Source organism: Nannobrachium achirus (genome assembly GCF_963921795.1).
Source record: "Nannobrachium achirus genome assembly, chromosome: 15".
In the NCBI taxonomy this organism is placed as follows: domain Eukaryota; kingdom Metazoa; phylum Chordata; class Actinopteri; order Myctophiformes; family Myctophidae; genus Nannobrachium; species Nannobrachium achirus.
In genome coordinates this window covers 47,559,757-47,571,762 of record NC_137822.1, presented here as the reverse complement: position 1 = coordinate 47,571,762, position 12,006 = coordinate 47,559,757, and the positions used below count along the sequence as shown (strand labels likewise).

Here is a 12,006-nt window from a genome sequence, read left to right as displayed (position 1 = left end):
CATGAAAAAGAATCATGATAAGATGGTGCATCGTGATCCCGCTTGGAAAGATATGGTGATATTGTATCATTGTACCATATCGCCCACCCCTAATGCTTACTGTATATGGCCATACATAGCTGTATCATAGACACCTCTATGATTACATGGCTAAAACATTATGGCTTTTCGACCCGCTGAGGCCGCTAGCTTCTCTTCATTGTACTCCGTGTTGATCTTTGGAGTTTAGAGTTTTTGAAAAGACTCGCACGGCCTTATTTGAGGGAGGACGAAGTTGTCAACTTCTTTGATCACTAGTATTTTCTTTCTTTCTTCTTCATTGTCCTTCCGCATTATCTTGCGTACAGTAAAACCCACCGTCCTGCTTTAGTTACAGATTGCATAACGACAACGAGTAACGACAATTCCTTCCATCCCCCGCTTCTTCTTTTTCTTGTTTTCTTTTGCTTTTCCAAAAAAAAAAAAGAAACGACCGACCGTTTCGACGATGGCCAACACACACACACACACACACACACACACACACACACACACACACACACACACAGCGCTAAACCCCCCCCCCCCCCCCCCCGCCCCCCCCCATTCTTGAGACAACAACGTCAACCAAACAGCGTCTCTATGTGCTTGTTCTCCATTGGTCTAACAACAATAAGTACTTAATAATAATAGTTTATTTCTCTCTCCTCCCCCAGCCATGGGCGGTAGGTAAGGTTAGGTAAGGTAACACCGCCGGGGGTTAACAGCAGGGGGCGCTAGCGTGCTTGTAGTATCCGCGCTGCAGCGCTGCGTAGGCGATGCTCTCGGCGGAGCGCCTCTGGTCCATGCTCAGCAGCGCCTCCAGCAGGCTGTTGATGTCGGCGCGGAGGCCCTCGCGCTGCATCCAGTTCTTCAGCAGCTCGTAGACCTTGTCGCCCGGCGGGCCGCTCTCGGCGATGCGGATGTGGTTGTCTGAGACGCCCAGCAGGCGGAAGAACTTGTTGTGGATCCGCACGTCCAGGTACTCATCGAACAGGTCGAAGCTCTTCCTCAGCGAGCGCTCCGAGCCTAGAGGAAAGATGATGATGATGATGTTATAGGACAACTTTGTTTTTTTATAACAAGGGTTCATATTTTAGATTGTAATTAGAAAAAAGAGTGTTAAAATGTTTTCATTTACTTCTTTCTATCGTTTTAGCGATGTTAATGATTTTGATTTCCATGCATGCATGCATCCATGCATCCAGGTTGGGGCTTGTAAGCTTGTTAAATGTATGTACACTCTTTGGAGTTGCATTAAAAGCAAGGAATACAAGCTACATGAAGTGAGGAATCACAACCAGTCGATAAACTTACCCAGTAGTGGAACTAATCTGTTCTGTAAAGGATCGTCCTGCAAACACACAGAATAAGACAAAGATATAAACATAATGTTACGTTTAAAGCAGAGGAAAGAGCTCACTGTGCATTTTAAGAGATTTCTTTGTTTTGTTTTTAGGATAGCATTGCTTTATAAAACATCATGCTTCATACAGTCATAGAGTTGATATGGAATCTACAAACATTAGTGTTATCTATTTGTATTTTGCTCAACTATAGATGTAATATATGCCAAAAACTATATATAGAAATAGACAAATATATTCTCATAATAATTATTCTTAAAGCCTTTTACATTTTGCATGGCACCATTGTAAGCCAAAGTATAAAATAGGGCTTAGGTGGATGATCAGACTAATTAATTTAGTTGATTATAAAAAAGAAAAAAAAGAAAGGAATCAATATACATGTATAGAATAATTTCTAACCAAATGATCCATACAGTCAGTGGTGGAAAAAGTACTCATATGTTTTACTTGAATAAATATCAATACTACAATATAGAAATTATGAAAAGTATGAAAGTTGCGGCCCATTGCAAGGTATAAAATAGGGCTAAAGTGCTTCATGTATGTTTTATAATATTATAATGTATATCTGCAAAGTAACTAGTAACTAATGTTTTCAAATAAATTTAGTGGAGTAAAAGTACAATATTTGGATCTGAGATGTAGTGGAGTAGAACTAAAAGTATTGGAAATACTCAAGTAAAGTACAAATACCAATTACTAAGTATAATAGACCGTTTGTCAGCCTTCTGATTGGTCCCTGAGACTCCCTGACTGGCCAACCAGAAAAAAACATTAACTTTTTGCTATCGGGGGTGGAGATTGTGCAGTGGAGAATGTTAAATGTGGCTTTCAAAACTGTCCGCAGTGCGCGACACGGCGATCGCCCGGTACGGCCGCGATCTCGGCCGTGATCTCGCTCATCATAATGAATAAGCTTCAACAAACTAGTTGACATGGACCATATCAATGGTCTAAGAGTCACGATTGGGTACATATATTTTAAATGGGCAGAATTACGAAAAGCCAGCCTATTATGTGAGGTTAGGATTATAGTTCTGTCCTCTTCCTACCCAGGATGCAATGCGCGGTCTATTCTCTTTCTGATCCAGAGGATTAAACTAATTAAAACATTTATTTTCGGGGGGAAAACTACTGTTTTGCTATGTAATTACTGTACCTTTTTCTTCCCTTTTTATTAATATCACGTAGATGTGTTTTTTGTGGTACTTTATATAGCTGTAATGAGGCTATGAAGGGAAAAAAAATCCCATCCACTACCACTATAAAAGAATCTGCAAAGAGGATTCTGTCCCACTGGGATTAAACAAATTAAAACATATATTTTCGGGTAAACCCCCTGTTTTGCAATGTAACTACTGTACCTTTGTCTTCCCTTTTTATTAATATCACCTAGATGTTTTTCCTTTGGTACTTTATATAGCTGTAATGAGGCTATGAAGGGGAAAAAAAATCCCATTCACTGCCACTATAAAAACAATCTGCCCAGGGTCAAATGTCCTATCATAGTAACAGGGCAGAATGGGGCGGGATTTGCAAAAGGGCTTATTGTACTTAGTTACTTTACACTACTGTCCATAGTTGAGTGCATTTCCTCTCACCATGTCTGTGGGCTGGAGCCTCTGGGAGGTGGGGCTGTGATGTGGCGAGCTGCCACCGGAGGCCGCTGTTGGCAGCGCAGACAGGCTGGTCTGAGAGGAGCTGGTGGTGTTGGGCAGACTGTCGCCCAGGCCCCGGTCCTCGTCCTCCAGACCAGTAGGGGGCGATGCCTTGCTCAGACCCCCCGCCTGGGTCTCCTGCAGCAGGGGGCGGGACTCCGGCCGAGACTCCTCCCCCTCCAGCCCCGCGTTCTGGTTGTTCTGTCTCTCCTCCGGCGTGGGGCCGCTCTCGTCCTGAGAAGATGATGCAAACCAGAGCTTATTATTAGAGACATACTGAACAAACACTCTACAGCAGGGGTCTTCAATGTTTTCAGGCCAAGGACCCCTTAGCTGAGAGAGAGATGAAGCAGGGACCCCAACAACATTTTCATAGATTCGATCCAAAACTTTCCAACGTCCCATCGGGCATTGTGCAGAAGGCGAGCGACATTTCCGGCGTCGCAGCCGAGTGTGATCTACAAGCTCACAACGGTTGCATCTGCGACGCGACGTGAGCTTGTATGTCTGCTGTTAGTCTTGCGGAAACAGGTGGATACAGTTTAATCGTTTGACAGCACAATCATCAGTGTATTTTGGATTCATGTCAATTTGTGTTTTCAGATATTTAACCACTTGAACCGTCAATACTTAATAAACTTGACCTTTCACCCTGTACTTTCTCCTCTACACCAAAGCGCTCTCCCGAAAATAGATGATCTACAAGCTCAGCGTTGTGAGCTTGTTTTTGGCTAAAGTTCTCAGAATATGGACACTATATAGAGTTCAAGTGTTTAATATAGAAAAAGGGGAAAAAAGGTTCTATCACTCAATTTTGGAGGACCCCCTGTAGTAACTCTGAGGACCCCCTAGGGGTCCCGGGCCCCCGTTGAAGACCCCTGCTCTATAACAGGGGTCAGCAACCTTTTTGAAATGAAGTGACCTGTTTTTTGTTTGTTTCTTCTAGATAGTCAGTTTGCCATGTCAACATACATTTTAATGGCAGGATGTCATGTAAAAAAAAAAGAAGATCTCTTGCACTTGTGCCAGTGATCACCCTACCCTGTGCCAATGTTGGCACTGTGCCTAAGCTTGCCTACCCCTGCTCTGTAGCAATGATTACTATCACCATACAGTCAGTATATAGCTTTAACTTTATGGAATTAAAAATATAAAGATTGGAACAATGAATTAACTTACGATAGGAATCTTGACGATTTCGCTGTTATCGCTCTGGCTCTCAGAACCTGAAACAGAGAGCAGACAGAATGGTGTCAGGAAAACGTTGCAGGTTATTTTCCCCAATTCCTGAACATACAAGGTTTCCACAGTGAAGAAGGCTGGATAGCTGAAACGTTTTTTATTCTCACTGAAGATGCAATAACATTAAAAAATAAAATCAACTCTTGCCACTATGTGCCATGATCCATTACACATACAAGGTTTCCACAGTAACCAGTGATGGAAAAAGTACTCAAATGTTTTACTTAAATAAAAGTATCAATACTGCATTGTAGAAGTACTTTGTTAGTAAAAGTCTGGAATTCAAAATGTACTTGAGTAAACGTATGAAAGTGTTGGCATCAAAATGTACTTAACCCATTTAGGCCTAACCTATAGAATAGGGCTAAATCAGAAATTAGCCTACAAAACAAATATGTTGCTACACACTGTACATGTACTGTAAGCCCCTCCCAAACAGCAAAATGTGTTCCAAAAGTAAAAGTATAAAATGTTTGAAAATAGCCAATCTACAAGCTCACGGCGGCGCGTTATGAGCTTGTAGATCGGCTATTTTCAAACAGCCAAGATATAAAATATGGCTAAAGTGGATTAATGTATGTTTAATAATATTATAATGTATATATGCAAAGTAACTAGTAACTAAGGTTTTCAAATAAATGTTGTGGAGTAAAAGTACAATATTTGGATCCGAAATGTAGTGCAGTAGAAGTAAAAGTATTGGAAATTGGAAATACTCAAGTAAATAGAAATACCTCAAAACTGTCCTTAACTCATACAGTGCCTCTCCCGAACTAGTTCGGGATATTCGGGATCAAAAACAATTTTTTATTTGCTATTTTACTTACCCCGAGCTGCTTGGAGCAACGTGGGTGGTCCCGGCTCGCCCAGCGCTAGCCAACGAGCTACGCTAGATGCTCCGACGATTTATTCCATTGAAAATGGTTTAAAATAAAGTTTAGACCCCCCCCAATGTTCACCCAATGTTCATTGTAGGCGGCGCGACGTATTCCAGGGTGCCTATCCCGAACTAGATCGGGATATTTAATGAAATGGAATAAAATGATAAGAGGCCTTCTGAAGCCTGGCTTGATTTTTGTAGCTACTAGCCGAAAGCTAGCAACGTCCCGGCCGGACGTTATTTGCGAACGAAATCGCCAATCTCCGCCTAATCCAATGAAAGACCGCATCTTTGAAGGCTTGTATCTCTGGATTGTGTCTTTAGGGAAGCGGCGCGAGGTTTATTTACGGCGAAATCGCCCAAAAATGATCTTTTAGATTACAAAATGGGAATAGCCATTCTGTTAGCATTATCATCCGGGACATTTCCATGACGTGCATGAACGTGAGCATGTGAGGTCCTGGAAGGTTAGGTCCTGGAAGCTAAAGCGCTCGCCTATGAGAGATGCGCTGGCATTCTTTGGCCCCTAGAGGGCGCTGGCACTCAATGAGTTAACACTTATGTTGCAATGATTTTTTCTCTTCAATGTCTCGCGTTGCCATGGTTACCATAGACTTCCATGTAATTGTGCAATTGTGTAAAAAGTGCACGCCCATGCCTAGAGGATGCACCACGTGTGTAGATGCTGTTCACAGCTTTCAAACAAAAAAATCCGCTTGGAAATCCGTTCAGGCATTCATGATTTATGGGCCATTATGTTTTCTTCAGATGTAAACAAACATGGCTGCCATGTTTGAAAGAATGGGTTGGTATGGGGGTTAAACATGCAATTTCGCGATCGCGATCATGCCTAATACATTTCTGGAGGTCCAAAACATTTTTTTGAATTTTTTTTTTTTGAAAAAAATAAAAAAAAAAAAATTCAAAAACGGCCCAAACTCGGGAAACTCGGGGTTGGCACAGCATTGGTATCAATACAAACTCGGGAAACTCGGGGTTGGCACCAGATGTGTTAAGCACATTACTAAGTACAGTAAATGTACTTAGTTACTTTACCACTGCCAGTGACCACATAGTGTTGGTACTCACATGTCTTCTCACAGGACTGCTTACTGATGAACCACCAAGCTGTCACTCCAACCACCAGGAGGAGGAGGATGAGGAGGATCACCACAGGAATCACTGAACAAACACACACAGCACCATGACGTCAGAACAGCTCCAAACATTCCTAGAATTATTGAATGCTTTAACCAGTGAAAAATAGCAGATATACAAGCTCACAGCGCGGCACCGAGTGCCGCGCTGTGAGCTTGTAGATCTGCTATTTTTGAAAAAAGTCGTGAAAATGTGTGCAAATCTTTGAATATAAGTATTTTCAAAGCAAACATTTGTAACTCAAATTTTGCTTCTGGGTGGTCCCTGGAACTAGATATTTTGAGATGGGGGTCCGTGGCCAAATACATATCATTTTGGTGGTCCTTCACATGAAAATGTTTGAGAGCCACTGACATGGTAGTCTCTCAAGAACAGACTAACTGAGTTCCATTTAAGTGAAAAGGACCTTTTCTTTGACGATGGCTGGCCAGATTGCTGACATAGAAACAGGTTTTTTCAAAAAATCTTAGAAGGATTCAAAAGACACTTATAGAATCGGGTCAAAATTAAAATTTTTACGATTTTTCTAAAATAGCAGATCTACAAGCTCTGCTTGTATATCTGCTATTTTTCAATAGTTAAAACACAAAATAATGATACACAATAATGTGTACCCGTTCTAATGGGTTAAGACACTCTCCAAAAACAGCAGAGCTTGTGAGTTTTTACGTAGATCGGCACAAAGTACCAGTAAGACTCCCTAATCGGGAGATAAGCGACCGCCAGGTCACATGTATACACCGCTTTGCGTGATTTTAGGGAAAAATCTGTTGGAGTCCAAAAATGTGTTTTGCAAGAAACGGCCTCATGGTGGCACAAGAAGAGGGCCATGTGAGAAATGAGTGTGACGTGACAGACTCTGTAGGGTGTAATAGTTACCTATAGATGTAGGGGAGCTTGTGGGGGTCTCAGTGGGCAGGAAGGGGGGGTTCTTGGTGGGGTTCAGGTCTCGTTTCCTACAGATGGTGTTGGAGAATGGAGTGCATTTCCTCACCTCCTCCTCCCCCGCTTTACACCTGAAATATCAACACAATTTACACATATTTAATGAGATTTACCGTATGAACACATTTACATATGAAATGAGAGATATGGACAAGTCATGTATATTTAGGAAGAAATGAACTCTCTGGTTAAAATAAATTCTAATTCATGTAACGACTCTGATCATCGCTGCACAGGTGAGACATGTTTATGGATTCCTGGGCTCGTACTGACTGCATGTCAAAGTGTCCTTGAGCAAGATACTGAACCTCTAACTGCTCCTATAGGAGGTCAAATAAGACACTGACCCCCTAACTGCTCCTAGGATGTCAAATAAGACACTGACCCCCTAACTGCTCCTAGGATGTCAAATAAGACACTGACCCCCTAACTGCTCCTAGGTGGTCAAATAAGACACTGAACCTCTAACTGCTCCTAGGTGGTCAAATACGTATCATTTTGGGGGTTCTTGCCATGAAAAGGTTTGAGAACCACTGATATAAAAACATAGATCTTTCACAAACCCGCTAGGATTCAGAAGACATCTTGTATAAATTGTCTTAACATGGAGGCAGAAACCTACAAAACAGCTTGCAGATAGAGAACGGAGCGATGGATTTTCACCATTTTTTGTTTTGAAGCTGATGAACTACCTGCACGCGCACGATGCATAGTCCGTGTCCGATCGCACACGATGGAAACTCTAGCGCCCACGTTAAAAGCTAAGAGAAGACAGGCAGTGAAGGACAGAGCGATTGTTTCCGGGTTCCTTTTTTCGGATGGTCGCGGTCAGTGTTAATGTGCCAGTTTAAAGCCACTCACCTGGCACAGCGCTTGCACACCTCACAGGCCTGGTCTGGAACACAGAACGTCCCTGGTTTACACTGACATCTGGTGTCTGTAGTACTGGTACACGACTCTGTCTCTATCTCATCTGGAGAGAGAGAGAGAGAGAGAGAGAGAGAGAGAGAGAGAGAGAGAGAGAGAGAGAGAGAGAGAGAGAGAGAGAGAGAGAGACATTTAGTGTCTGTGGTAGGGCATTCACCAAATATTCGAATATTCGAATATCAAAGTCACTATTCAAGTTATTATTATTATTATTTTTTCTTTAAAAAATATATAGTTTATAAAGCTTGGCTAGATAGGAAGTCATAAGAATGAGTTGTTAATGCCCATGGTGTATTTGAACTGGGGACCCCCACCCTGACAAGCACTTGGAATTGTAGGTATTGCATTTAATGTGACTTGGTTCCGCAAATAAATATTGTGAAAATAGCAGATCTACATGCTCATAGCATGTAGATCGGCTATTTTCACAATGTTCACCTCTTGTACTTAATATTTGACAGTTTGGCCAGTCCTGTCGAATGTTCGCCTATTCGAATACTTTGAGGTGGAATAATTCTAATACTAAAAATCACTATTCGTGAATGCCCTAGTCTGTGGTACTGGTACATGACTCAGTCTCTATCTCATCTGTGGACACAGAGAAATGTTCATTAAAATCAACACTGATTCAATGGTATTGTTGAGTTCAGGGGATGGGCGATAAAGCATCCAATGTACGGTAACAGCTAGAAAACAGACTAACTAGAACCAAGTCTTTTCTCTGGACACATGTGTCCGTGTACAGACATATATCGATTAGGACCGCTGTAAATACTGCCCAGATATCTAGCTCTGTTCTTGATTAGTAATCGATCATTCAAAAACTCTCTCTCTCTTTGACTTGCATTGGACGGTGAAGCAGCTCTCAGAGTCATGTTCTTTAGCACAGAAACAAACACAAACCAAGCAGATTCTACCAACGTATACAGTATTATCACAAAGCCCTGAGCAGCATTTGTTTTTGTTCCAACAAAAAATGTTAACTTCCTGTTGATTTTACTGTTTGAAGATCCAGATCTGTGGAAAAATCATACTGGGTTTTGTGATGTTTGGCAGAGTCTGCTTTTTTGTTTGCGTTTGTTTATGTGCTAAAAGAGTGACTTTAAAACATGTGCAATCTGAGTCAACGAGAAGATTATTTTAGGAATATCAATTTCTGATCAACAGAGCGATTATTGAAAATATCTTGGAATAACATCATGTCAAGGTAACGACTAACAACACATCCAAAACACCTAAACAGTAAATAGGTTAAAACAACAGGTGCATGGTTAGTATAGAAGCAACAAAAAGGGCAAATCATGTTCTCTGTATTTCAATCTGTTGTGTATTTTCTTGAATTAATGCCCTACTTAATCATACTACAACATCACACAAAATTAGCCGATCTACAAGCAACACAACACACTGCGATGCAACACGTAGTGAGCTTGTAAATTGGCAGTTTTGGTACTTTTGTATGTCGCTGTAGACAGTATGACTTATAAGGCCTCAATTTACAAAAACAAAAGATAGATTTCTGCTCGACAGCACAGTCAGTGCCCATTTCCTCGTAGCTTTGACTGTTGAGTTTGTTGTAGAGCCTCTAGCTTAAGGTCATGAACTTGCTCGTACGGTCATGAACTTGTTGCATTTGTGCAGAGAGTGATCGTTTGTTGAACACCTCTGAATCAATGCTTCACTGCTGCCTGGTCAGCCAGCAGCACCAGGCTCTGCTCTGTGACTCACAGCACAGGAGGAAACACTCACACATTCCACTCAACCAGAGACGTGCAGAGAATGCTGACATTTCTAAAAGGGCCTTTTGGTGAAAATATGAAAACTCGTTTTTGTCGGTGCTTGATACCACACAGAACTAAGCATAATCAATACTGGAGATGTAGTATGCAGCATGGATTTCTACAGAGAGGGAAATTCTTTCAACATAAGATGCTGCATTCAAGTTCAGGAGAGTTTGGACAAGGCAATTCTCTTGAATGCTGCCTTCAGGTATGGCATGGAAAGAGGGGGCATTTGCATTTCTTTCACCATTGTAAAAACTGCATAAAAGGGCAGGGGCTCAAGCACCCTTTGATGTATGTGTGCACATGCCTGTACCATTTCAGCCCTATGGAATTCTATGGTCCCTCTGAGATTAATAGTAGTATATTTTCTGTGTTCTCTCAACATTAAATGCCTTTGCTGAATATGGAAGATCTATAAGCTTGTGAGCTTAAAGATCTGCTATATTTTCCCCAAGTTTCCCCTAATATCAGATGCTGAAGTTTAAGTGGTTAGGTAAAAGTGGAAATAGCACAATGTAAACATATTCTGTTACAAGTAAAAGGCCTGTATTCATAATGTTACTAGTAGTAAAATAGAAAAAATATACTTAGAGTAGGCTACCACATTTTTTATTTGGGTTAACAAAACATCTAAACCTTTTCCAAAAATAGCCAATCTACAAGCACAAACATGTACATCAGTAATTCAGTACATTTAATTGAGCTACTTTCCAGCAGTGTTTCTAGTCAATCCCTCAGCCTGCAGTTATCTCAGCTGACCACCAGGGTTAAGTGAGGGGTTTGTGTATCTGTGGAGAGTCTGGCAGACAACAATGTGATTGTGTCCCGTTCTAAATCACCAAACTCACCAAACCAACGACAAACACAACATGGATGTTTGTGCTTTAAATGGCCCTGCTGGAACAACATGCGCTGAGCAATTACACCTCCCAAACACAAGCAGTTAAACGGTGGGTTTTTTACATAAATACAAGTCGACTGTAGCTCCCTGTGCTGCCCTGTGTCCTGGGTGGATATACACTACATATACTAGGCAGAGGAGAGGAGATTGTTTGGCGTTCTGTTCTTATCTTCAAGGGAAATGCTGCGCTGAAGGAAACAGATTAGTCAAAGCATGCTCCACTGCCGCTGAGAAACTCCTTAATCGTCAGAACCTCCGCTGCAGTCTGCTCTGTGCACAAGCTGCTACCTTACAGTCTGTCTGTCAACGTCTGTCAGAGAATACATTAGTCACTTACTGTACGTACAGTACTGTACACCTGGGGTCTTCAACAGGGGGTCCAGGACCCCTAGGGGGTCCTCAGAGTTACTACAGTACAGGTGTGATAGAAACCTTTTTGTCTTTTTTATATTAATCCACTTGAACCATAGCGTCCATATTCGGAGAACTTTAGCCAAAAATAGCAGATCTACAAGCTCACAACGCTGTTGTGAGTTTGTAGACCGGCTATTTCTGGCAAAGAGGTTTGGTGTAGAGGGGGAAAAGGGCAGACTAAGTACAGAGTGAAAGGTCAAGTTTATTAAGTATTGACGGTTCAATCGGTTAAATATCTGAAAACACAAATTACATCAATCCAAAATACACTGATGATTGTGCTGTCAAACGATATGGAAAACTATATGGAATCATGAACAGGTTGTGGGGGTCCCTGCTTCATCTCTCTCTCAACTAAGGGGTCCTTGGCCTGAACACGTCGAAGACCCCTGCACTATACACTTAGTCGCTCCAAGAATAACAAAATAAAAGCTGATCTACAAGCTCACAACGCGTTGTGTAGATATCATATCCTTGCAGATGAACATTTGGGACTCATGTTTGAGCATAAACCTGCAGCAGAAACTACAAACCAAAAAGCTTGAAAATCGATTGAAAATAAGTTATTCCATTTTCAGGCCTTCAAATCCAACCCTATATATTATATTGCGCTGATCAAAGTAACGGCCACCGAGTTATGGCCATTTGAGGTTAGGGTTAGGCTGTAGATTTAGTCAACTAAAATCTTATGATATTTAGTCTACTACAA

General features: G+C 41.6%; 1 protein-coding gene across 1 annotated transcript in view; it reads right to left on the bottom strand.

Annotated features, from left to right (window-relative positions):
* Positions 1-739: 739 nt before the first annotated feature.
* tnfrsfa (tumor necrosis factor receptor superfamily, member a) overlaps positions 740-12,006 on the bottom strand; it is a gene marked incomplete at its 3' end in the record, with an annotated part of 83,232 nt that continues 71,965 nt past the window's right edge. The window contains exons 4-10 of the mRNA XM_080743687.1: positions 8,133-8,244; positions 7,206-7,342; positions 6,258-6,350; positions 4,226-4,272; positions 2,990-3,280; positions 1,336-1,372; positions 740-1,047 (exon numbers count right to left, since the gene is read on the bottom strand). Coding sequence (XP_080599813.1) covers positions 740-1,047; positions 1,336-1,372; positions 2,990-3,280; positions 4,226-4,272; positions 6,258-6,350; positions 7,206-7,342; positions 8,133-8,244 — 1,025 coding nt within the window. The remainder of the gene's footprint in view (positions 1,048-1,335; positions 1,373-2,989; positions 3,281-4,225; positions 4,273-6,257; positions 6,351-7,205; positions 7,343-8,132; positions 8,245-12,006) is intronic.